The following is a 27981-nucleotide window of genomic DNA, read 5'->3' on the forward strand; positions in this document are numbered from 1 at the left end:
TTGGCTGAGGTAGCACTGTGTGAGGCCTGTGATAGGCTGAGCCAGAGCTGTGTGGGGCCAGTGGGAGGGAGAGTGTTCTGGGAGTCTGCTAGGGGACCTGACAGCATACAGGGAGAAACTATCCCACTAGCTGATATACTCTAGCTGCTCCACACACACTGCTAGACACAGACAGAGAGAGAGGTGGAGGTAGAGACAGAGGAAGAGACAGCTGTGGAGTGAGATAGAGAGAACTGCAGGGAGAGAGCAAGAGAGTTAGAGTTTGACAGAGAGTTAGACAGAGGGAAAGGAGGCACACACAGCACTCACCCTCCACTGACCCCTCGTCTTACCCTCGACTCACCCTTGTCTCCCCACTTACAACCACCTGAGGCAGAGACACACAGCTCTACCAGCGCAGAGATGAGATGACTGGACACACACTAACACACACATTTTCTCTCTGTTGAAAGAAGACCAGAATATACACTTTCTTTTTGTTTTCTGTCTCAGCTTCTGCTCTCGTTCTTGGACAGGAAAAAAAGGATTACAGTTTGTTTCTTCAGCAAAAAGAGTTTGCCTTTATTCTCCAAAAGCCCTGTGTCACGTTGGACAATTTGGATACGTTCCTCTTTTCTTTCTCCCTCCAAGAGCTCAGAGCAACATGGCACAGGGACTAAAAAACCACAGCAACAGCAGGCAGCAGCAGGCACAACTACTCACTAACCCCTTCTCCACCATGGCACTGTCCCTCTCCATGTCCTTCTTCCTCCTCCTCCTCCTCCTCACCTCCCCTGCCTCGACCGCCGACGAATACGACTACTACAGCTGGCAATCGGACAACTTCCACAACGGTCGTTTCTACACCAAGCAGCCGCAGTGTGTGGACATCCCCGCCGATTTACGCCTCTGCCACAACGTGGGCTACAAGAAGATGCGCCTCCCCAACCTGCTGGACCACGAGACCATGCCGGAGGTCAAACAGCAGGCGGGTAGCTGGGTGCCGCTCCTCGCCAAGCGGTGCCACGTGGATACGCAGGTGTTCCTGTGTTCCCTTTTCGCCCCTGTGTGTCTGGACAGGCCCATCTACCCGTGTCGCTCTCTGTGTGAGGCTGTGAGGGATAGCTGTGCCCCCGTTATGGAGACCTATGGGTTCCCCTGGCCAGAGATGTTGACCTGTGATAAGTTTCCTATTGATAATGATCTGTGTATCCCCATGCAGTTTGCTGGGAACCAGGCCACCCCGGCTCCAGGTAAGATCACACACACACTTATTCACAACCCTATTTTTTCTTGCATGTTTAGAGACTGTATACTAACTTGTGTAAAAGATAGCCCCTAAATGACATGATAATGGTCCCTTCCCTAGAGTAATAACATGTTTAGTTGACTGTTGTGCCTCCACACATCATGGCCTTGGAAGTGCCATGGTCCTCTGTAGCTCAATTGGTAGAGCATGGCGCTTGTAACGCCAGGGTGGTGGGTTCGATCCCCGGGATGTAAAAATGTATGCGCACATGACTGTATGTCGCTTTGGATAAAAGCGTCTGCTAAATGGCTTAATATTATTATTATTATTACATCACACTGGCTCTAGATGGGAGAGAGCACAAGCCCTAATGCAGGTTAACTCTTACTCCAGCTTCAGAGCTTTGAACAGAATATATTGTCGAACAAGATTTATGTTTAATTTTTAAGTAATGGAGGGAATCATCTTTGGACAGGAAAGAACAAACCACTGAAACTATTTTGATAGTTATAGATACAAATATACACCTTTTAAGTCAATGCAACTGCTATGAGATATAGCTAGGGAAGAAAGGATAGTAAAGTTCCAGGTTAGATATCAGAATGTATTATATTCCCATAGGACAGCTAACATGCAAGTCAGTGTTTCTTCTACTGTATGAGAAAGCTGGGAATAATAGATAGACCACAGTGAAATGTCCATGTTTTCCAAATAACTTCTACTATAAAACAGAGTGACATAAAAGAAAGACCAAGGGGACGTTTTCATGTCAAATATTGCAACAATTTATTGTAATTGCAATGACAGAGATTAAAATAAAAGTTACTGTAGACTAGGGAAACATTTTCAGTTCATGTATCAGACTGTATGGTAGAACTGCTAGTGTGTGTACAAAAATAAAATGAAGAACAAGTTGAAAGTTTCAGACTGATCTCAGGGACAGCAGCTTTTCAGATAAACCCTTATCCCAGACATAGACTAAGACTATTCCTGAATCTCTGAAAACGCTTTCAGAGATTCTGCATTCGGCATGCTTTTAACTCCAGGAGTAGGTTTATTCTGGGTCAAGGAAACCGACCCTAAACTTAAATGTGCTTCCAAACAAATTCTCAGTTAAAACAAAAGAAGAAGAAAATATCAAAATCAGATGCTGATTGAAACCATATTTGACTTAATATTTTTACAGATTTAAGCAAGCAACATTTCCTGAACATTATCAGTGACTGGGCTGATCAAGGAGCTATTCTATAAGAAAATCTTAAGAAAACCATAAAAACTGGAGGGCTCTCCGGCTAGGACTCGAGTGCAGGACAGAGAAATACACACTTTTCCCAAATCAACTACTGTATGACCCCTGAGGTGTGAAACTTAGGGAGTGTGTGTATGCACGGCAACTAGCAAGAGAGAAAGATTGTGTGTGTGTGTGAGAGAGAGAGAGAGAGAGAGAGAGAGAGAGAGAGAGAGAGAGAGAGAGAGAGAGAGAGAGAGAGAGAGAGAGAGAGAGAGAGAGAGAGAGAGTCAATGTGAGTCTAGAATGTGAAGGGGACACTCCACTGTGTCTCTGTTGTCCAGGCCTGCTCTGTCTTTTGTCTGGTCCGCCAGTTAGACAGCCAATTAACTAGCCAACTAATTACTGAGGGCGAATTAGTCTACAGAGAGAAAAGGAGAGGGGGAGGGGGGCAGTTAGAGAGAGGGGGTGAGGGAGAAGGGGGTGTAAGAGGGAGAATGAGAGAGAAAAACAGGGGGGTGAGGGAAAGAAGGAGAGAATGAGTGGGTTTTAGAGAGAGAATGAAAGAGCTGCGGCGAGAGGGAGGAGAAAGAGGGGAAAGAGTTTAGTGAGAGAGGGACAGAGAGAGGGGAGGTTGTGAGGGAAGTAAAGTGAAAGAACAAAGTAAAGAAAATAGAGTGGTTCCTTTCCAGTTTCAATTAGGATGGGAAAGAGAATGTTTAATTCATTCATTCATTCATTCTTTTACTTTTCTACTCAGGTTGGTCAATTAAGAACCAGGTTTTCATCTACAGTGCACCATCTCAGGCAATATGAATATAATCTGTCTATGTAATAATACTAGAATCCTTCTGGTTCTATGCTTCAGACTGAACATTATATTTAAAACAGTACAAAGACAAGAAACTGGCTTAATAGAGTCAGACAAACTTGGCCGAGAAGGACAGGAGGACAATGTAAAGTTTGGATATGAGAAGTAGGATGGAAGAGACATATGGCCGACTTAATCTAGGAAAACGTGTCAGTTTTAATCAGTCCAGACACTCTAAATGATAACAAAAGTCTGCAAACGCTTCATGTTTCATCAGGAAATATGAAGTGTTCAGGGAAAGCTCATTCAGCAAGTGTCTACGAACACACACACACACACACACACTCAACATGTGTGCAGTTGATAGCATAGGAAGACAGAGATTCATAGGAGCTGTTTCATTGAGCTCATGCAGAGGAGAGAAAATGTGTCCCAAATAGCACCCTATTACATATGTAGTGCACTACTTTTGACCAGAGCCCTGTTCAAAAACCGTGCACGATATGGAGAATAGGGTGCCATTTTGGATGCAGACCATATTCCATTATGAAAATAGATGTTATGTTTTTATAGGACTAGAATCAACTATGTGACATATTCACTTCCCTGAGCCATAACTCACTCTTTTACATGGTCCTTGAAAAGTAGATGGTATGAATTGTACATGAACTTTATCTTTTTATATGGAAAACCACATGTATATTATAGGCTACTGCAGAGTGTACATTTCATTTCAATGACTGGTTCATGGTCAAATAGTTACAATAAAGTTGCAAAGTCCAAGCTTACAATGTGATATTACAAGATATGCTGGTTCTGAAATACCCACATGGTGGAATAAGTACAAATAAAACAAAGGCTTAATTTAAATATTTTACTCTGTTATGTTAGGATTCATGTATTTATTAAAACACTGATCACAAGGTCAGTGTCATAAAAAAATAAACGATTTCAAGAACAAAATACATTTTAGACTTTTTTCTGGAAACCTGGTTTCAGCTTTTGATTGAATATTGCTCCCGGTGTGTGTCTCCATGCTGTTGGAGTGGAGCATTTGAGATTTACACTTCTGATCTTGGCAAACGTGCATGTATGTGTGTTTGAGTGTGTGTGAGTGTGTTGTTGTTGTTGTTGTGTGTGTGTGTGTGTGTGTGAAACAGAGTGAACCCTTATCAGTTCTAGCCTGGCGGGTTAGAGGCTGCTGACATGCTGTTAAGAACCAGAGCTTCTCTGATGTACCAGCTCCATGTCCTGAGAGCCTCCTAGTCTGAAACTACACCTAACCCTGCAACGTTTCAGACACACCATAATTATCCTTCTAACACACAACTGCTACCAAACACCTCTAAAGATGCAATCTACGCTGAAAAAATATATAAACGCAACATGTACATTTTTGGTCCCATGTTTCATGAGCTGAAATAAAAGATTCCAGAAATCTTCCATAAGCACAAAAAGCTTATTTCTCTAAAATATAGTGCACTGTTAGTGAGCATTTCTCCTTTGCCAAGATAATCCATCCACCTGACAGGTGTGGCATATCAAGAAGCTGATTAAACAGCATTATCATTACACAGGTGCACCTTGTGCTGGGGACAATAAAAGGCCACTCTAAAATGTGCAGTTTTGTCAAACACCACAATGCCACAGATGTCTCAAGTTTTGAGGGAATGTGCAATTGGTATGCTGACTGCAGGAATGTCCACCAGAGCTGTTGCCAGATAATGTTATGTTCATTTCTCTAACATAATGTCGTTTTAGAGAATTTGGCAGTACGTCAAACCTGCCTCATAACTGCAGACCATGTGTTTGGCGTTGTGTGGGCGAGTTGTTTCTCATGTTTCAGCATGATAATGCATGGCCCATGTCGCAAAGGTCTGTACACAATTCCTGGAAGCTGAAAATGTCCCAGTTCTTCCATGGTCTGCATACTCACCAGACATGTCACCCATTGAGCATGTTTGGGATGCTCTGGATCGACGTGTATGACAGCGTGTTCCAGTTTCCGCCAATATCAAGCAACTTCACACAGCCATTGAAGAGGAGTGGGACAACATTCCACAGGCCACAATCAAAAGCCTGATCAACTCTATGCGAAGGAGATGTGTCGCGCTGCATGAGACAAATGGTGGTCACACCAGATACTGACTGGTTTTCTGATCCACGCCCCAACCTCTTTTTTTAAGGCATCTGTGACCAACAGCTGCATACAATATCTGTATTCCCAGTCATGTGAAATCCATAGATCAGGGCCTAATGAATGTATTCCTTATATGAACTGTAAAACTGTTTGCCCACTGGTGAGGTCACATTTGTTCCACAGGATAGAGTACCAGCCTAGCTGTATCTCACACATACACTACTTGGTCTGGTCTAGAGATGCCCCCGATAGTAGTTGGAGAACTGAGGGGGAACTTCAGAGTTAAAAATAAAAGAACATAAACAGGTGGCCTAAATGGAACAATTATTTATATTTTAAGGTTGAGTTTATTTTTTTAAACTTTTTTTTCATAGCCTCTGTGCCTCTACTCAGAGCTCTAAAATCACTTCAAAGTGGAATTAATTGTTGGTCTTTAGAAACCACTAGGTCTAGATCATTCTTCCCTGTAAAGTCTTTCTGACTTTTTATCACTCAGAGGGATCTCTCCTGTCTGTCTGGAAGAACCAGATACCAGCTATTCTGCAATTACATGATATAGCACAGCTACACACATACACATGCACGTACATTCACGCACACATAAACACACACGTGTGCACACACACACACACACACACACACACAAACTCACACGTACACACACACATACACTAGAGAAAAAGGAAGAGTGAGGAAAGAGAGAGAGAGGGAGCAAGAGAAAGAGGGAAAGAGAGGGAGAAGAGAACACGGTTACGGAGCTGGTGTGGAAACTAGCACAACAGAGTTAGATTCACTTTCCACCTCTCGCTTCAGAGAGAGAGAGAGAGAGAAACACTACCAGTGTCCAACTTTGTGTCTGTGTGCTTGTGTTGTTTGCGTGCTATGTGTGTGTGTGTGTTTGGGCACTGGGTGTGCGATTACATGAAACTGACACCTAGAGATAGCAAGGCAACACAAACAAGCAGCAATACCTGGCAGGACCATGGGTTCTGGGGTTGTTAGAGGAGAGAGCGGAACATGGAGGCTGGAGTGTATTAAAGCATAACAAGCAGAAGAGGATTAGACTGACAGTGTGTATGTGTACTGTGTTGTAGGGTGTTACTCAGTGGTGGTGCAGAGCCTCTGCAGGATTTGATAACCACTCTATGGGATCTACTCAGCTCACTCGAGAAATGGGATGAGGGGGTTTAGAGGCTGGAGAGAGTGAGAGAAGAGAGATAAGGGAGGTCTGGGAAGCCCTGTCATCCTAACCTTAAAAATTCAGGGTGATGCCTAAACTTAACCTTAAACACTTTGAACAACTTTGAAATTTGATGTTTGAGAAACATAGATGAACGTCTAATTCTGACGTGAGACTGTGAGAGCTGGTAGGCTAGGACATTTGTTTTTATTATTTTCTGTTTTAACCCTATCCCAAACCTTAACCCTTACCTTAACCAGTCGGAATGAATGCCTAAACTTAACACACACACACACGCACACACACAGACACACACTCATATTTGCACAAACAATCACAAGTATCAGAGGGCTTTTATTAATAGAATGTTCCGTTTAAACTATGCACAGGTCACAATCTCACGGCTCATTTGGGCCCTTTAACTTACGAGCAGAGACACTTCTGACATAAAACGCTGTTGTGACGGGGATGAAATACACACACACACACACACGAAATACAGCGTGTGATTTATGTCAGTGAGACTAACATCTGGTTAAATGCACCATGCTCACAGACAGAGAAGAGCTTAAACATCGCCCAGCGGGCTGACCCCCGGGACCACTAAAATACAGCACGCTTCTCGCATATGTAGGAATCCTATACTCACAGTGTGTTTGTGTGTGTGTGTGTGTGTGGGTAGGTGCGTGTCCTCTATAGAACAAAAATAATATTCTCCAAAGGCATGGCCAGTGTTCTGTGCACAGAGCGTTGGATCAGATTTTCCCTTTTAACATCAGCCCAAATCAAATCAAATCAAATCGTATTTGTCACATACACGTGTTTAGCAGATGTTATTGCGGGTGTAGCGAAATGCTTGTGCTTCTAGCTCCGACAGTGCAGTAATATCTAACAAGTAATATCTAACAATTCCACAACATATACCCAATACACACAAATCTAAGTAAGGAATGGAATTTAAGAATGTATACATATATGGACAAGCAATGACAGAGCGGCATGGACTAAGATACAGTAGAATATTATAGAATACAGTATATACATTTGAGATGAGTAATGCAAGATATGTAAACATTATTAAAGTGACTAGTGTTCCATTTCTTAAAGTGGCCAGTGATTTCAATAGGCCCAGCAAGTATGACTTGCGGTCATGGTGTTATTGGTGACCTGACAGTGTTAGCCTGGTCCCAGATCAGTCCTGCCAACTCCTATGGTCGTTGACCAGACAGCAACCTTGGGACTTGGCTATACAGCACAAACAGACCTGGGACCTGGCTATGACAGTGCTGACTGTCTGTCGATGTTTGGAACATACACTGACCACTTGAATAAAATTATGAGAGGCTAGTGTATTTACATGACCCCTGTCCAGTTTGTACTGCCATGTACAGATACATATGCATGCAAACATGTACTCATAGGGATAGAACTAAAGAAAGAGAGAGAGGGAGGAGAGAGAAAGTAAGAGGGAGTGAGAGAGAGCCCGTTCATTATCAGGCCAACCCGTTCTCCTCCCAGGGTTAAAAGTCAAAGGTTGGAGGTTATCACCTGGTCCTAACTAGCTGTCTGGCCTGATAATGACAGGGGTCAGAGTGCAACATGCCTCACTGCACTGGGTCGCATCGAGGCGAACCCTTTAGTCACACAGAAACCCTCAGTGTGTGTGTGTCCTTGTCTTATTGTCAGCAAGACACAATTAAAGCCCTGACCCTCTCTGTATAGCAGGCCTCACTGTGTTAATGCATGGGAACTCTCACAGTGGAAAGACTCAACAGTTACTCTCTCTCTCCTTCTCCCTCTACCTCTTTCTCTCTGTTCATTCTCTCACGCACGCGCGCGCACACACACACACACACACACACACACACACACACACACACACACACACACACACACACACACACACACACACACACACACACACACACAGCCTCTCTCTCTTCCCCCCTTCTCTCTCCCTCTCTGCTCTGCCTGTTTTGAACGATTCACTTGAAGGCTGTTGCATATTATTCAGCCTATAGAGTAATAGATTGTGATTTCTCTGGGGTGGTGGAGTATTGGCAGGCTGCCCAGTTGTCTCAGTGCCAGGGTATGTGTCAGGAGAATGCATTCCTTCAATAGAGCATTCCTTCTATACACAACCAACGCTCTGTCCTGTTTAGTCATTAACAATCAATTAGACTGGGCTGACTGCAGTCAGTGAATAGGTCACAAATGGCACCCTATTCGCTATATAGTGCACTACTTTTGCCCAGGGCCCATAGGGCGGCCTGTTTTTACTATATTGTCTTGTAATGTATGTGAATTGAAGTAGTTTACTTTGAATTAGATATTCCCAAAGCAATCATGAATTTAAAGACATATGATTTGTGTTTTTTTCCCTTGTCCAGAGATACTCTGCTATTATGCATTTAAATGGACAATCAGGTAATATACCATATATATATATATATATATATATATATATATATATATATATATATATATATATATATATATATATATATATATATATACAGTGGGGAGAACAAGTATTTGATACACTGCCGATTTTGCAGGTTTTCCTACTTACAAAGCATGTAGATGTCTTTAATTTTTATCATAGGTACACTTCAATTGTGAGAGACGGAATCTAAAAAAAAAATCCAGAAAATCACATTGTATGATTTTTTAGTAATTAATTTGCATTTTATTCCATGACATAAGTATTTGATACATCAAAAAAGCAGAACTTAATATTTGGTACAGAAACCTTTGTTTGCAATTACAGAGATCATACGTTTCCTGTAGGTCTTGACCAGGTTTGCACATACTGCAGCAGGGATTTTCGCCCACTCCTCCATACAGAACTTCTCCAGATCCTTCAGGTTTCGGGGCTGTCGCTGGGCAATACGGACTTTCAGCTCCCTCCAAAGATGTTCTATTGGATTCAGGTCTGGAGACTGGCTAGGCCACTCCAGGACCTTGAGATGCTTCTTACAGAGCCACTACTTAGTTGCCTTGGCTGTGTGTTTCGGGTCGTTGTCATGCTGGAAGACCCAGCCACGACCCATCTTCAATGCTCTTACTGAGGGAAGGAGGTTGTTGGCCAAGATCTCGCGATACATGGCCCTATCCATCCTCCCCTCAATACGGTGCAGTCATCCTGTCCCCTTTGCAGAAAAGCATCCCCAAAGAATTATGTTTCCACCTCCATGCTTCACAGTTGGGATGGTGTTCTTGGGGTTGTACTCATCCTTCTTCTTCCTCCAAACACAGCGAGTGGAGTTTAGACCAAAAAGCTATATTTTTGTCTCATCAGACCACATGACCTTCTCCCATTCCTCCTCTGGATCATCCAGATGGTCATTGGAAAACTTCAGACGGGCCTGGACATGCGCTGGCTTGAGCAGGGGGACCTTGCGTGCGCTGCAGGATTTTAATCCATGACGCCGTAGTGTGTTACTAATGGTTTTCTTTGAGACTGTGGTCCCAGCTCTCTTCAGGTCATTGACCAGGTCCTGCCGTGTAGTTCTGGGCTGATCCCTCACCTTCCTCATGATCATTGATGCCCCACGAGGTGAGATCTTGCATGGAGCCCCAGACCGAGGGTGATTGACCGTCATCTTGAACTTCTTCCATTTTCTAATAATTGCGCCAACAGTTGTTGCCTTCTCACCAAGCTGCTTGCTTATTGTCCTGTAGCCCATCCCAGCCTTGTGCAGGTCTACAATTTTATCCCTGATGTCCTTACACAGCTCTCTGGTCTTGGCCATTGTGGAGAGGTTGGAGTCTGTTTGATTGAGTGTGTGGACAGGTGTCTTTTATACAGGTAACGAGTTCAAACAGGTGCAGTTAATACAGGTAATGAGTGGAGAATAGGAGGGCTTCTTAAAGAAAAACTAACAGGTCTGTGAGAGATGGAATTCTTACTGGTTGGTAGGTGATCAAATACTTATGTCATGCAATAAAATGCAAATTAATTACTTAAAAATCATACAATGTGATTTTCTGGATTTTTTTTTTAGATTCCGTCTCTCACAGTTGAAGTGTACCTATGATAAAAATTACAGACCTCTACATGCTTTGTAAGTAGGAAAACCTGCAAAATCGGCAGTGTATCAAATACTTGTTCTCCCCACTGTATATATATATATATATATATACACACAATGGTTTATCCTTAAAAATTCAGTTACTGTATGTCAGCATATCTGCCTCTAAGACCCTTGTCTAAATTCAACATTACCAAATGCTTCAGTATTATAGTGAGGGAGGCTAGTGGGATGTTGTGTGGGGAGAGAATGACAAATAAGTATTTACCACAACTATAAGCAAAGACCCAGCTTTGTTTGAAAAGTACAGTCAGCAGATGGCTAATGCTTTTTCCCATTGACATGCTATATCTAGTCATAGCAAGCTTACTCACACTGCCCCACAGATATATACACTGAGTGTAGAAAACATTAGGAACACCTGCTCTTTCCATGACATAGACTGACCAGGTGAAAACTAGAGTATGATCCCTTATTAATGTCACCTGTTAAATCCACTTCAATCAGTGTAGATGAAGGGGAAGAGACAGGTTAATTAAGGATTTTTAAGCCTTGAGACAATTGAGACATGGATTGTGTGTGTGCCATTCAGAGGGTGAATGGGCAAGACAAAATATTTAAGTGCCTTTTGAACGGCGTATGGCAGTAGGTGCCAGGTGCTCCGGTTTGAGTGTGTCAAGTACTGCAACGCTGCTGGGTTTTTAATGCTCAACAGTTTCCCTTGTGTATCAAGAATGGTCCACCACTCAAAGGAAATCCAGCCAACTTGACACAACTGTGGGAAGCATTGGAGTCAACATGGGCCAGCATCCCTGTGGCATGCTTTCGACACCTTGTAAAGTCCATGCCTGACGAATTGAGGCTGTTCTGAGGGCAAAAGGGGGTGCAACTCAATATAAGGAAGGTGTTCCTAATGTTTTGTACACTCAGTGGATGTTACAGTGGTAAACATATCGACAACCACATCCTTACCCCCGCTGTCTCCCCTCCTACTCTCTTTCTCTCTTCCCTTAACCTTTGTTGTGTGGATCAATTAACTAATTTCGGTATCTATATGAAACGGGATAACACAACTGCATAGACATTCTTAAAACCATGTGATTTAACACACCCATGTGCACACACACACACACACACACACACACACACACAGGGGTATCAGAGTTAGTTAAACTGAGACGAGAACCTAATTTGAGTATTTTGCTTTGCTTTTTCCTTTTTCCACTTTTTCCTTTTTCCACTGTAGCGTATCAGATTACACATATGTGTTTCATGTTTGAATATACTGTGTGACTGGTTCTCTGCTTCTGCAGACAAAATCACTGTTCACTAAACTTAACTGTTACTGTAGCCGTTTACCTTTCTCACACACACACACACACAAACATGAACACAGACACAGATGCACGCACACACAAGCCAACCCCCCACCCACAACACACATACACAGTAATGAGAAACACACACACGCCACGCCTCAACACCAAAATATACAACTTCTCAAATTAAAACATTTTCTCAAGAGTAATTGCAGTGAAAACATCACTAAAGATCCTGCGCTATATATTCCCTCTTCAGCAAATAACTTCTGACAGGCAGCTTCTAAACAAGTGCTTCAGTCTAGACAAGGGCATAAAGCAGCACAGGCTGATCTATATATAGTGCATTCAGAAAGTATTCAGACCCCTTGACTTTTTCCACATTTTATTATGTTACACCTTATTCTAAAATTGATTAAATTGTTTTTCCCCCCTCATCAATCTACACACAATACCCCATAATGACAAAGCAAAAATAAGTTTTTAGAAATGTTTGCAAATGTATTAAAAATAAAACCCGGAAATATCACATTTACATAAGTATTCAGACCCTTTACTCAGTACTTTGTTGAAGCACCTTTGGCAGCGATTACAGCCTTGAGTCTTCTTGGGTATGACTCTACAAGCTTGGCACACCTGTATTTGGGGAGTTTCTCCTATTCTTCTCTGCAGATCCTCTCAAGCTCTGTCAGGTTGGATGGGGAGTGTCGATACACTGTTATTTGAAGGTCTCTCCAGAGACGTTCGATCAGGTTCAAGTCCAGGCTCTGGCTGGGCCAATCAAGGAAATTCAGAGACTTGTCCCGAAGCCACTCCTGCAATGTCTTCGCTGTGTGCTTAGGGTCGTTGTCCTGTTGGAAGGTGAACCTTCGCCCCAGTCTGAGGTCCTGAGCACTCTGGAGCATATTTTCATCAAGGATCTCTGTACTTTACTCTGTTCCCTCGATCCTGACTAGTCTCCCAGTCCCTGCCACTGAAAAACATCCCCACAGCATGATAATTCCACCACCATGCTTTACTGTAGGGATGATACCAGGTTTCCTCCAGATGTTACGCTTGGCATTCAGGCCAAAAAGTTCAATATTGGTTTCGTCAGACCAGAGAATCTTGTTTCTCATGGTCTGAGAGTCCTTCAGGTGCCTTTTGCTAAACTCCAAGTGGGCTGTCATGTACCTTTTACTGAGGAGTGGCTTCCGTCTGGCCACTCTACCATAAAGGCCCGATGGGTGGAGTGCTGCAGAGATGGTTGTCCTTCTGGAAGGTTCTCCCATCTCCACAGAGGAACTCTAGAGCTCTGTCAGAGTGACCATCGGGTTCTTGGTCACCTCCCTGACCAAGGCCCTTCTCCCCTGGTGTTCTTGGGTCCTTCAATGCTGCAGAAATGTTTTGGTACCCTTCCCCAGATCTGTGCCTCGACACAATCCTGTCTCGGAGCTCTACGGTCTTCGACCTCATGGCTTGGTTTTTGCACTGACATGCACTGTCAACTGTGGGACCTTATATAGACAGGTGTGTGTCTTTCCAAATCATGTCCAATCAATTGAATTTACCACAGGTGGACTCCAATCAAGTTGTAGAAACATCTCAAGGATAATCAATGGAAACAGGATGAACCTGAGCTCAATCTTGAGTCTCATAGCAAAGGGTCTGAATACTTTAAATAAGTTATTACTGTTTTTTATTTGTTATAAATTTGCAAACAATTCTAAACACCTGTTTTCACTTTTTCATTTTGTGGTGGTCTGTGTAGATTTATGAAAACAATTATAATAATCAATTTTAGAATAAGGCTGTAACGTAACAAAAGGTGGAAAAAGTCAAGGGTTCTGAATACTTTCCGAATGCACTGTATGAACAAGCTTATTCTCTGCTCTACTGTAGCCTTCTACTCTACTCTTGTCCACTCTACTCTACTCTACAGTACTCTGGCTGTTGTATATAAGCAGCTGTCTACCCTAGCTGAAATTAATAAATTCAATACTAATTCATTATATTGTAGCGACCTTAACCCAACACCTAGCTTTGTCATCAAGAGGTTAGGATATCTTGGTGTGACAGTTAAGGTATTGGGCTGAAAGTCGGAAGGGCCAAGGCTCAAGCCCAGGTTGGGACTGCCCTCAGCCTTTGCTACAATATCAATCATTCTCCTCTCTCTCTCTCTCCCCAGCATCTAAAGCTTGCCCTCCGTGTGACAACGAACTGAAAGCTGACACCATTATGGAACATTACTGTGCCAGTGACTTTGGTAAGTACTACACACACACACACACACACTCACACACACAAACACACAGCAGTGTGACCTGTGATATGTGTAGTTGGGTCATTCCACCAATTCAGTGCCTTTTGAGAAGTGTAGTCGGAAAAAACGTTTGATTTCACCTAATTTGTACATTCAGTCAACCTGTTCAACTTAATAAAAAACATATTTTCCCATCTCAAAATATTATAGTAAGTGCCTATTAAGTGCCAAATAAAGTAACAGGGTTGACCGTAACAGGGTTGATGATTTCATCTTAAATCAGCCATAAATCCCCTTGTGACGTGGGGAATGGAAGCTTGTTGTGTGCAAAAGGAGGTGGCTAATTGCCAAAAAGAGTAGAACCAGCTCACCTGCTTTTACACTATGATTTATTTGACTATTAGATGTTTCATGTTTCTTTTGGGGGAAAAAAAGTATAAAAAATGAATAGTTTCACCATATTAAAACGAGAGATCAGTAACAGGGTTGACCTTAAATGAGGGACATACGTAGATGATTCAGAAATGACTTTGTTAAAGCAACAAAATAACTAGGGCTTTACAATGATGGTGAAAACTTTTTTGGGGGCTTAAGTGGGTTAAAATCTTCCTAGAAGTCAGAGGGTGCACGGAGGGGCATGCTTAATTTTGGTACTTTAGCAAGTCTTTATACATATAAAAAATCTGATTGATTGAATTCTCCATGTTGTCTTTAATAAAGGGCAATTAATTTAATATAACAGGCTTTTAATTGTATATTGGTGCACAACTTTATACATTTTAAAGGGATGCAAAAGCGACTCTTTTCGTGGAACAACCCAGTTAACAGGAATGGCTGATAAGACGACAGTTTTAGTTTGACAACTCAATATTGTAGATTGCCTTCTCTCACACACACACACACACACACACACACACACACACACACACACACACACACACACACATCTCACTCCAGAGACGATGACAGTAATGAGAAACACATAGTGTGAATAGCAAAAATAAATCAATAAAATCCACACAAAAAACTGCATGTGCTCCTGCTGCGGAGCTAGTTCCTAGCTAAGACTTGTTTGCTACAACATCTTGCTGTTCAGCTGTTCGTTCCCAACACAAAATTCTAAAACTGGCTAGTTTAGCCTCGACTCATCTCTCCTTATATCGTATTTTAGATGTAAACCAGGTTTACTTTTACTTTGCTGCTTTTGTGTAAAATTTGTTGACTTGAATGTGAAGTATTTTATTTTCATGACGGTCTTCATCCATAATCGTTGGTTACAGAATTATACAATTACCGTGCCAGCCCTACACACACACAAATCTCTCCCTCACTCATCCAAACACAGAAATCATTAAGGACATCGGCTAACCGCCACATCACCACATGTAAATCGTGAGGAGAACCACACATTTTACATTTTAGTCATTTAGCAGACGTTCTTATCCAGAGCGACTTACAGTTAGTGAGTGCATAATGTTTTTTGTAAAAAAATAACAATACTGGCCCCCCGTGGGAAACGAACCAAGCGCCATGCTCTACCAACTGAGCTACACGGGGCTTACCATAATAATGATTCCATTACAATCAAGGTTGGGTAGGTTACTTTCTAAATGTAATCCGTTAGTTACTTGTTACTTGTCCAAAATTGTAATCAGTAACGTAACTTTTGGTTTACCCAAACTCAGTAACGTAATCTGATTACTTACTTTTGGATTACTTTCCCCGTAAGAGGAATTAGAAGACAGACAGACTCGCTCAGGTGGATCAAACTTAAAGGTGCAATATGCAGAAATCGCTCCGCCATTTCCTAGTTGCTAGAATTGTAATTGTTCACCAAATTTTTGTTTATGTGACAAAACAAGTGTAGAAAATCATTGTACCATCTAAACCGCTGTAAAATATATTTTCAGTAACCAAAAATATTGTATTTTCAGCTGTTTGAAGATGGTGTAGTACAAAACCAAAAGTAAAAGAAGCAAAAACTAAACTTAAGAACGGGAAGCATAGAAATAGGGCACATAGAACAGATATACCGCTTCTTAGACTTACTTTCAATGTGAATGACAGATCTATAACTATATTTCTATGTGAATTTGGTCGTGTTGCCCAAAAAGTTACATATTGCAGCTTTAAACTTGCACCTTTTTTTTAATGCTAAACTGAATTGAAAACAGAAAGGTGTACATACATGTAATCAGTTACTGCCCAACCCCGATTACAATATGTGAAAGATACAATAATACAGATGGGATGAAGGATGACAACAATATGTGTAAAAGTCTCATTTTAAGAAATCTAGTCAGCAGGTTGTGTTAACTTCGAGTTCAGTTTAAGTGCATTTTGAAACAATTTAATGTAAATCTCTACTCATTGTGTGCCATGTCATGTTTGAAATGTTACATTTCAGGGAATGTCCTGATAATAATGTCCATACAACATTGAGGTAACGCATGGCCGCGGGAAGATGTTTTGGGTTGTGGGTACTGTCGCCGAAAAAAATAAATATATATATTTATAAAAATATATACAGTACCAGTCAAAAGTTTGGACACACCTACTCATTCAAGGGTTTTTCTTTATTTTTTACTATTTTCTACATTGTAGACATCAAAACTATGAAATAATGAATATGGAATCATGTATTAACCAAAAAAGTGTTAAACAAATCAAAATATATTTTAGATTTTAGATTCTTCAAAGTAGCCACCCTTTGCCTTGATGACAGCTTTGCACACTCTTGGCATTCTCTCAACCAGCTTCACCTGGAATGCTTTTCCAACCGTCTTGGAGTTCCCACATATACTGAGCACTTGTTGGCTGCTTTTCCTTCACTCTGCGGTCCAACTCATCCCAAACCATCTCAATAGGGTTGAGGTCGGGTGATTGTGGAGGCCAGGTCATCTGATGCAGCACTCCATCACTCTCCTTCTTGGTCAAATAGCCCTTACACAGCCTGGAGGTGTGTTTGGTCATTGTCACGTTGAAAAACAAATTATCCGAATGCTATGGTAGCCATGCTGGATAAGTGTGCCTTGAATTCTAAATAAATCACAGACAGTGTCACCAGCAAAGCACCCCCACACCATCACACCACCTCCTCCATGCTTCACGGTGGGAACCACATATGCGGAGATCATCCATTCACCTACTCTGCATCTCACAAAGACACGGCGGTTGGAACTAAAAATCTCAAATTTGTACTCATCAGACCAAAGGACAGATTTCCACCGGTCTAATGTCCATTGCTCGTGTTTCTTGGCCCAAGCAAGTCTCTTCTTCTTATTGGTGTCCTTTAGTAGTGGTTTCTTTGCAGTAACTATCTTCTTCTCACAATACAACTGATTGGCTCAAACGCATTAAGAAGGAAAGAAATTCCACAAATTAACTTTTAAGTAGGCATACCTGTTAATTGAAATGCATTCCAGGTGACTACCTCATGAAGCTGGTTGAGAGAATGCCAAGAGTGTGCAAAGCTGTCATCAAGGCAAAGGGTGGCTATTTGAAGGATCTCAAATATAAAATATATTATGATTTGTTTAACACTTTTTTGGTTACTACATGATTTCATATGTGTTTTTTTATAGTGTTGATGTCTTCACTATTATTCTACAATGTAGAAAATAGTAAAAATAAAGAAAAACTTTTGACTGGTACTGTATATATTATAGTTTTTTGTTTTTTTCAGGGGGTGCTGCAGAACCCTCAGCACCCCTACTTCCCGCAACTATGAGGTAACGTCCCTATCTGGTTCCCCGGATGTAATGGTCCCAGCAGGACACACTGGGTCAACAGCCAGATCACTCAAGATTGACTTCGAAATTGGACCTCTGTCCATGTCTTGAGGACGTCGGGGAATGCCTTCAAAACTGTCCACTAGGGGCAACAGTGAGCGCTATTACCATCAAGTATGCTTGGATTTTGCTAGGATGCTGTGGACAGGGGTGGTGTAATCCCATTCCGAATTTTTAACCCTATCTCAAAATGAATAATCTGAATTTAACAGTGTAATTGCTTTTGTTTTAACACTATCCAAACACTTTAACCCATAACTTAACCATACGGAATGATGCAGAGCAGGAGGAGCAACCCAGGGTGTCAAAACATTTCAAAATGTGACATTTGGAGCAACTTCGAAATTTGAAGTTTGGAGAAATGTGGATAAACATTAGAATCTGAAGTCAAATTGGTAAAACCGTGAGATCTTGTTGGGGTCAAACATTAGCCAATACTTTTAGCTTGTCCCTACAAGACTATAACTCTCAAAAGCTTCTACGTTGAACTATCTCTAGATCATTGCCAAAGTCTTTAGAGTTTATATTGTTCTGGACTGGATACTGTGTGTAGAAATCATGTTGTGTGTGTGTGTGTGTGTGTGTGTGTGTGTGTGTGTGTGTGTGTGTGTGTGTGTGTGTGTGGAAAAGCCACACACATGCTTAGCCTTTGTAGGGTTGTGTAGAACTATTCATTGAATGATTATGATAATCATGGACATTGCCCAAGCTGTCCAGATCTCTAGTGGCAGTCAATCATTGTTCAAAACAAGCAACTAAAGCGAAGATATTCCACGTCTTTCAGGTTTTTGTACATTAGATCACAGAGTACACTATTACCTCTTTTATGTGTTAGAAAACAAGTTAAAAACTCACCCCAAAATGTAAGATATTTACCAAAATATAATTGCTGTCCATTACCCACAAGTTCATATGATACCAGCCAAACCTTTAATTAATAAGGAGGTACTTCTGGTTGAAGCATGGCGGAATAGTGTCATTATTCAAATCCAAGAGAAACACAAAAAAAGGGAATGTGTCCCAAATATAACCCTTTTCCCTACATAGACCCTTATAAACCCTGGTCAAAAGCAGTGCACTATATAGGGAATAGGATGCAATTTGGGACACATCCGATGTCTTCATTCTCTTTCACACTTAGAGTAGCAGCCAACACTGCCGTCCTATCCTTTGTCATCTAGCATGAGGTCACAAACACATCTAGATATATTTATTTGTCTGTTTAATTGTGAGATTGAATAATGGTAAATTGTAGAGTCCAGGGGGAATGAAAGAGAATAGTAGGGGAATATAGCTTGGAAAAGCATGACGCAATAACTCTCTTATTAGAATGTAATATGATTGCGTATGAAGGCAGATAGCCATTTGAAGACACACAGAAACACACATGCAAATGCACACACACCAGTGGCAGTCTGTGCTGTTTAAGATGAGGGAGGACAATACTTTTTTTATGAGCATGGCCTTATTTCTATTACAGCATATTGGATGAATGTCATTCATATTCCATTCACCCAGCTCAATGTAACATTGATAGGTTTAGGCTACTACATGATACTAAAATTTTCCCTATACACATCATGAGGTTGCTACAACCTAGCCTATGAATGAAAGTTTACAACGTAGGTGCACAGGTCAAGAGAAATTTGAGTAATCAAGGTGACAGACATTGACATATTCAATACCACCTTGCACACTCTTGCCTTCATCTAGCTGATCTAGCGTGTAATCATTAGTCCAACAGTTGCAAACTAGTTTATATTGGAAAAATTCAGGTATGTTTATCCCCGTTTCGTTCCATTTATTTCCGTTTAAGAAATGTTTTTCAACAGAATCGACGGTATGAAAACACCCCTGATCACACACAAACACATTTCACTTTCATAGCAGCCAACATACAAACAGCATGATCACTTTGCTTGTTGTATAATTCCTTCTCGCATGTATGTACTCTCCTCTCACCTTTTCCCTTCGCTTGTGGATTTCAGTGCACAACACATCAGCTTCCTGTGACCAGGCAAAAAAAACTTTCCAAGCCAAACCTTCATATCATAACCGCTAACTGCTACACACAGCCTACATCCTTGTCACCATATTAACGTCATAGTAGTATACTAGAACTAGAACTAACGTGTTAGTAAACCTGTTACAAGTACAGTGTACAGTCAGCAGCAAGCAGTTTAGCAGTTGCACCGGCAGGCCTTGGTGGCAATAAATTAATATAACCAAAAGCTTACCTTGACTTGGAAGAGTTCCAGTGTTGGATAGCCATAGCCAGCTAGCTAACATAGCATCCCGCTCTGTTTGAGCCATGTGTTTGAGTAGGCTAAACTAGCTAGCTGCATTCGCTAGCTAAGTGAAAGTAAAAGTGATAAAAATAAAGAAAAATAAATCTCTCACTTCTCCTTCATTTTTGAAGAAATTAATTTGTTCAAAACTGTTCAACTATTGTCTTTCTCTCTCTTTGAGTCAACAACTCACCACATTTTATGCACTGCAGTGCTAGCTAGCCGTAGCTTATGCTTTCAGTACTAGATTCATTTTTTGATCCTTTGATTGGGTGGACAACATATTGCAAGAGCTCTGATAGGTGGAGGTCATCCTCCGGAAGTTGTAATAATTACTGTGCAGGGCGTGAGAACCACGAGCCTCCTAGGTTCTGTATTGAACTCAATGTACCCAGAGGAGGATGGAAACTAGCTTTCTTCCGGCTACACTATGATGCTACCCTACAGAGTGGTGTTGAGGCTACTGTAGACCTTCATTGCAAAACAGTGTATATTTTTTTTACAACTGTTTTTTTATTTGGCATTTTTTTATGATTATACCAATAGCAGACATAACAGGTTAGAGGGCAGAACACACACAGATCCCCTACCAAATCAAATCAAACCCACCCCAACCCCCCCATGCTCTATATACATATATATATATACAATGAGTAATATAATGAAATAGTAAAAAAAAAATACTAAGATATTCTAAAACAAAAAGTTAATAAAACGTTTTTTTTTTTTTTACCTTTATTTAACTAGGCAAGTTTATGGAGTTGTGAAATTATCCAATGGTTAAAAGTAGGAGGAAACCGATCCTTCCACTTAAATAGTATAAGACATCTACCTAGAAGAGTAGTAAATGTCAGCATGTTGCCCATAGAACTGTTTAGAGGGGCCTCCTGTAGTGCCACTCTGATTAATGCAATAAAGGCAGAAGGTTCTATAGGTCTCTCCAGTTTCTTAGAAAACGTCTCAAAAATGGATGTCCAGAAATCTGTCAATTTCGGGCATGTTCAAAACGTGTAATAAAGTAGCAGGAGCCTGCTTACATTGGTCACAAGTGGGATCTATTTCTGGTCTAATCTTGGATAATTTTGCCTTTGACCAACTATTTTAAATTGAATTACAGCATGTCTTAGACATATAGATGAAGAATGTATTCTCTGAAGCATACTCTGCCAAGTTTCGTCTGAAAGTTGTTCACCTAAATCCTCTTCCCATTGGTTCTTAAGAGAGTTCAAGGAATCCAGATTGTGCAAGTTTATTAACGTATAGATCAAGCTTTGATATAAGGGTTGACTTTAAAAATAGAATCTAGAAAGGAGGTAGGTGGGCGTGATGGGAAGTGACTAGAGTATGAAGATACAAAACTACGCAATTGCAGGTATCTAAAGAAATGGGATCTAAGAATATTGAACTTTTGTACTAACTGTTCAAAAGATGCTAAATCCATATCAATGTACAAGTCGTTCAGTGACGAGATCCCTTTTCCAAATCAGTTATGAAACGCCTGGTCTAATAATGATGGAGATAATGTATGGTTCTTTAAAAAATGGGGCAGAAGTTGAAAATTCACTGAGACCAAACGATTGCCTGAACCGTTTCCAGATTTTTTGAGAATGTTTCACAATAGTTTTTTTTACCTCTTTTTCTCCCCAATTTCATGGTATCCAATTGGTAGTTACAGTCTTGTCCCATCGTTGCAACTCCCGTACGGACTCGGGAGAGGCGAAGGTCGAGAGCCGTGCATCCTCCGAAACACAACCCAACCGAGCTGCACTGCTTCTTGACACAATGCCCGCTTAACCCGGAAACCAGCCTCACCTGTGTGTCGGAGGAAACACCGTACACCTGGCGACCGTGTAAGCGTGCACTGCGCCCGGCCCGCCACAGGAATCGCTAGCGCGCGATGGGACACGAACATCCCTGCCGGCCAAACCCTCCCCTAACCTGGACGACGCTGAGCCAATTGTGCACCGCCCCATGGGTCTCCCGGTCACTGCCGGCTGCGACAGAGCCTGGACTCAAACCAGGTTCTCTAGTGGCACAGCTAGCACTGCAACGCAGTGCCTTAGACCACTGCGCCACTCGGGAGGCCCACCATTTTTTTTTGTGTATTTGGAAACAGGCTCAGCTAATGCAAGTTTTGAGCAGAGTAAGTGGCTAAGGTGGAGGGGCCACAGGATGAGATCTCCAAGGTCAACCTTTTCGGCCTGTTACATCAGGGATTTCTGTCATCCAATATAGAATGATTCTTATATTAGCTGCCCAGTAATAATATAGAACATTTGGAAGTGCTAGACCACCCTAGGGACGAGATCTCTGCAATACATTCTTATGTATCCAAGGGTTTTTCTCGTTCAAGATAAAAGCAGATATCAGTTTATCTATGGAGATAAAAAAAGATTGTCAGTAAGATAGGAATACATTGAAATAAGCATAAAACCGTAGGTAATACAGTGTTAATTCTTCCTCCCAAAGAAAGAGAAAGTAAATCCCAGTGTTCAAGATCCTGTTTCAGGCGAAGTATCAAGGGAGGGAAATTGGCTTTATAGAGATCTTTGAAATTGTGTGTGACCCAAATATTTCAATTTCTGTGTAGTCACTCTGAAGGGCACATGACTAAAATTAGTTTGCATGGCAGAAGGATTAATAGGCATCAATTCACTTTTTTGTAGATTAACCTTATACCCGGATATTTTACCAAATGTCTTTAGTAGAACCTGGATCTCTGGAAGACCAGTTAAAGGGTCAGACATACAGTGGGGAGAACAAGTATTTGATACACTGCCGATTTTGCAGGTTTTCCTACTTACAAAGCATGTAGAGGTCTGTAATTTTTTAAAAAATCCAGAAAATCACATTGTATGATTTTTAAGTAATTAATTTGCAATTTATTGCATGACATAAGTATTTGATCACCTACCAACCAGTAAGAATTCCGGCTCTCACAGACCTGTTAGTTTTTCTTTAAGAAGCCCTCCTGTTCTCCACTCAATACCTGTATTAAATGCACCTGTTTGAACTCGTTACCTGTATAAAAGACACCTGTCCACACACTCAATCAAACAGACTCCAACCTCTCCACAATGGCCAAGACCAGAGAGCTGTGTAAGGACATCAGGGGTAAAATTGTAGACCTGCACAAGGCTGGGATGGGCTACAGGACAATAGGCAAGCAGCTTGGTGAGAAGGCAACAACTGTTGGCGCAATTATTAGAAAATGGTTCAAGATGACGGTCAATCACCCTCGGTCTGGGGCTCCATGCAAGATCTCACCTCGTGGGGCATCAATGATCATGAGGAAGGTGAGGGATCAGCCCAGAACTACATGGCAGGACCTTGTCAATGACCTGAAGAGAGCTGGGACCACAGTCTCAAAGAAAACCATTAGCAACACACTACGCCGTCATGGATTAAAATCCTGCAGCGCACGCAAGGTCCCCCTGCTCAAGCCAGCGCATGTCCAGGCCCGTCTAAAGTTTGCCAATGACCATCTGGATGATCCAGAGGAGGAATGGGAGAAGGTCATGTGGTCTGATGAGACAAAAATAGAGCTTTTTGGTCTAAACTCCACTCACCGTGTTTGGAGGAAGAAGAAGGATGAGTACAACCACAAGAACACCATCCCAACCGTGAAGCATGAAGGTGGAAACATCATTCTTTGGGGATGCTTTTCTGCAAAGGGGACAGGACGACTGCACCGTATTGAGGGGAGGATGGATGGGGCCATGTATCACGAGATCTTGGCCAAGAACCTCCTTCCCTCAGTAAGAGCATTGAAGATGGGTCGTGGCTGGGTCTTCCAGCATGACAACGACCCGAAACACACAGCCAGGGCAACTAAGGAGTGGCTCCGTAAGAAGCATCTCAAGGTCCTGGAGTGGCCTAGCCAGTCTCCAGACCTGAACCCAATTGAAAATCTTTGGAGGGAGCTGAAAGTCCGTATTGCCCAGCGACAGCCCCGAAACCTGAAGGTCTGTATGGAGGAGTGGGCCAAAATCCCTACTGCAGTGTGTGCAAACCTGGTCAAGACCTACAGGAAACGTATGATCTCTGTAATTGCAAACAAAGGTTTCTGTACCAAATATTAAGTTCTGCTTTTCTGATGTATCAAATATTTATGTCATGCAATAAAATGCAAATTAATTACTTAAAAATCATACAATGTGATTTTCTGGATTTTTGTTTTAGATTCCGTCTCTCACAGTTGAAGTGTACTTATGATAAAAATTACAGACCTCTACATGCTTTGTAAGTAGGAAAACCTGCAAAATCGGCAGTGTATCAAATACTTGTTCTCCCCACTGTATATAGTAGCATGTCATCTGCATAGAGTGAAACTTTATGCTATAAGCCCCCTCTTCGAATACCTTTGATAGTGGTGTTATTACGTATTGATATGGTTAAAGGCTCAATTGCGATGACAAACAGTTGAGGATATAATGGACAACCCTGTCTTGTCCCACGTTGAAGTTGAAAATTGGATGGAACGTTGTTATTTGTGTGCACTGCAGCCAAAGGGGAGGAGCAAAGGTCTTTGATCCAGGATATAAAATTGGAACCGAATCCAAATAGTTTGCGAGTATAAAATAGATAATCCCACTCCACCCGATCAAACGCCTTCTCAGCATCAAGTGATAACAATATCTCTGGAGTGTCAGATGAAGAGGGGTTATAAAGTATATTATAAAGTCTGATGTTGAAAAAATAATGACGATTTTTTATGAAACCAGTTTGAGCTGTAGAGATAATGTTTGACTGACTCAAAACGGCAGGCAATCATCGCAATTCAGTAAAGAAATTGGCCTATATCCCTCTCATGATATTAGGCCTAGCCATGTAAAGTCAGGTGGGAAAAGGATAGATGCCAGAATACAATAACAACTGATCCATAAATTTTTTTCTCCAGAAATAGCAAATAAAACCCCCAAAAGTTGAAGAAGAATAAAAAACATAAACAAAGTCTGGTATGAAAAAGAAAACCCACCCTGGTCACCTAATAGAACAAGGTAACCGCTAATCCCCACGCAAAGATATCCACACATAATGTGCTTGTAGTGGGGAACACTAAACTTATCGAGTAGAGAGCCCTGCTGAAATAGCCATAGCCATCCAACCTGCTGTTTCATCACTGAAAACTGTGTGAGACAACTCTTTCCATGGCATTATTTTGTGCAATGTCTCAGGTCAAATCCTAGCCGGTGGGACACACACACACACACACACACTAAACAGACACATATCCCCCTGAACATGTAAATATAAATATATATGTGTGTATGAAACGTATGAAATATATGTTTATAAAACAGCAGGCGAGAAGTGAAATGGCAATATTCTAGGCGGTTGGAAACATAGCGATGTGTCATACCAACGTTGGTCCTTACCCTCAACATGATTCATTTAGCCTGTCAGTGTGTTCACATGGAGAATTCCTCTCTGTTACACACACACACACACACACACACACACAGACACAGAGGGCAGCCCCATTTTAACCCGCCTTCACATGTGTACATTAAGCTGTATAAATGATTGTATAGGAGTCGCTAGCTTAATGCTCTGTTTGTCATAGCAGATATCTACGCTGATGCTATCTATTTGTGATTCATCAGAATGTAAACAACCATATAGAGGAATATACAGTGCCACATGTAGGAATATTGACATTCATAACTGGGTTTCAGTGAGTAAGAGAATACTGCAGGACCGAGTTTGGGAAACCCTGATCTAGAGAGGTGTAGAGTACCCTTGTGCTTTGGACGGGATCTAACTGTGTGTGTGTGTGTGCGTGCATGCATGCATGCGTTTGTGTGCTGTCAAAGCAATGGCCAGGTCACAACACAAAACACATGATTAGCTTTCATATAGTCTTTGAATTATCAAGTCCAATGTTAGGCTGATTTGATTTGCTAAAGAATGGATTGCATGTTTTTTTGTTTAGATCATGTCATGTTGTCTTTGTTTACCCTGCCATAGATTCAAACAAGTTAAATATGTTGTTTAAAGGCAACACAATCATTAGGATGTTCATCTGAAATAAAATTGCAAGTCAATGATCCAATTTTGTATATCTCTTCATATTTCCTCCCTCTCATATCTCTCTCTCTCTCTCCCCCGTCACTTTCCCCTCTCTCTCCTTTCTCTCTCCCTCCTCCGTCCCTCTCCTCTTCTCTCCTCGCTCCCTCTCTCCATCCTCTTTCTCTCCCTCCTCCCTAGCTATCAAGATGAAAATCAAAGAAGTGAAGAAGGAGAAGGGCGACCGTAAACTCATCGCCGCCCAGAAGAAGAAGAAGGTGTTCAAGATGGGTGTCCTGCGTAAGAAGGACTTGAAGAAGCTGACACTGTACATAAAGAACGGAGCCAACTGCCCCTGTGCTCAGCTCGACAGTCTTGGCAGTAACTTCCTCATCATGGGCCGTAAGGTGGACCAGCAGCTGCTGCTCATGTCCATCCACAAATGGGAGAAGAAGAGCAAGGAGTTGAAGTTCGCCATCAAGTACATGAAGAGTCAGCAGTGTCCCACCTATCATACTGTCTTCCAGTGACCTTAGTGATACAACAATCACAACCCTACTCCCAGTCTTCCCCAGTTGTCCCCCCCCCCCCTCTCCCTTCTATCCTTCCAGGGTCCTACCTATCATACTGTTTTCCAGTGACACCGTGGAGATGTATCCTTCATATCCAGTGGTGTAGTTGTGCCTGTAGAAGTGGGTATACTCTAATTCTACCCAAAATAATCCCAAATGGCCCACCCGTCAAAGGAAATAAGAAAAATATATATATTTTCCTATACTTTTAGATTTTTCCTATAGATTTATCAGGTTTTCACTCTCAAAATTACACTTTTTTAAATAGAAAAAAAGAAATAAAAATGTATGTTCTAAGTCCACAACAATGCTTAAACCACATCAGGGGACCATTTTTGAGGCCTGGGAAAAATCATAATAAAATAGTTTTGTCAGGGTGTAGTTGCCCTTTAATTCAAGTGTACACCTAGCAAGAGACCATTTCTGCCCTACAAAGGCAAAATGCAGCAACTACATATTTTTTTGTTTTTGCAAAACTGTCTTCAAAGTATTTTTCTGTCTAGACAGAGCAATTTCTGATACTCCATGATATATTCTGACAAACTGGCTTGTTCTTGTGTCAGGAAACTAAATACCACAATAATATACCTAGCCATTAGAACAGATCAAAGATTTTTGACCAAATTCGTAGTTACTGCATTTTGCCTTTGTAGGGCAGATTTGGCTAGCGGTGTTTCTGTAGTGTACAATGTCCTACATGTGATGGCGGAGTTAGCAAAAAAAATGACCTCCCAATTGATACAAATCATAATGATATCATTCTACCAGGTAGGCCTACTTTGCAGTCAACATTTAATTGGAAAGGTTTTTTGCCTTACATTTTCATTCAAACAGCGCATGATGACTAAATTGCACATTGCAAAGATTCAGCAAAGACTTTGGACCACACTTTTTCAATACCTGGTTTGCATACCCATTGTTAGTTAGCATTTACATATCATCAAGTTGAAATGTCTTTCCTACCTACTCTACTTACCGATGTCGTTCTTCTGTGAGCTGCTCCATGCAACAACCAGTTGAGAGCTGCGTGCTCTTGCTGTCTGCGCTGACACTAGTCTATGTGTGCAGCTCGCATGTGAATATACACTATATATACAAAAGTATTTGGACACCCCTTCAAATTAGTGGATTCAGGTATT

The 27981-nt window shown here is 41.5% G+C and overlaps 1 protein-coding gene across 1 annotated transcript; it reads left to right on the forward strand.

The window, feature by feature from the left end:
- Window positions 1-206: 206 nt before the first annotated feature.
- Window positions 207-27981, forward strand: LOC121584049 (secreted frizzled-related protein 5-like). The gene is made up of 3 exons (XM_045224972.1): window positions 207-1232; window positions 14108-14185; window positions 26472-27981. The coding sequence occupies exons 1-3, from the start codon at window positions 644-646 to the stop codon at window positions 26798-26800; spliced, it is 996 nt and encodes a 331-aa protein (XP_045080907.1). The 5' UTR covers window positions 207-643; the 3' UTR covers window positions 26801-27981.

This window comes from Coregonus clupeaformis, chromosome 1, assembly GCF_020615455.1.
Source record: "Coregonus clupeaformis isolate EN_2021a chromosome 1, ASM2061545v1, whole genome shotgun sequence".
Taxonomy (NCBI): domain Eukaryota; kingdom Metazoa; phylum Chordata; class Actinopteri; order Salmoniformes; family Salmonidae; genus Coregonus; species Coregonus clupeaformis.

What these genes read in the sequence shown, in the direction of transcription:
- LOC121584049 (XM_045224972.1), top strand. Translation starts at nt 644, where the DNA reads ATGGCACAGGGACTAAAAAACCACAGCAACAGCAGGCAGCAGCAGGCA. An exon ending in CCAGGCCACCCCGGCTCCAG is followed by an intron (nt 1,233 to 14,107) that starts GTAAGATCACAC and finishes CTCTCTCCCCAG; the next exon opens with CATCTAAAGCTTGCCCTCCG. An exon ending in TTACTGTGCCAGTGACTTTG is followed by an intron (nt 14,186 to 26,471) that starts GTAAGTACTACA and finishes CCTCCTCCCTAG; the next exon opens with CTATCAAGATGAAAATCAAA.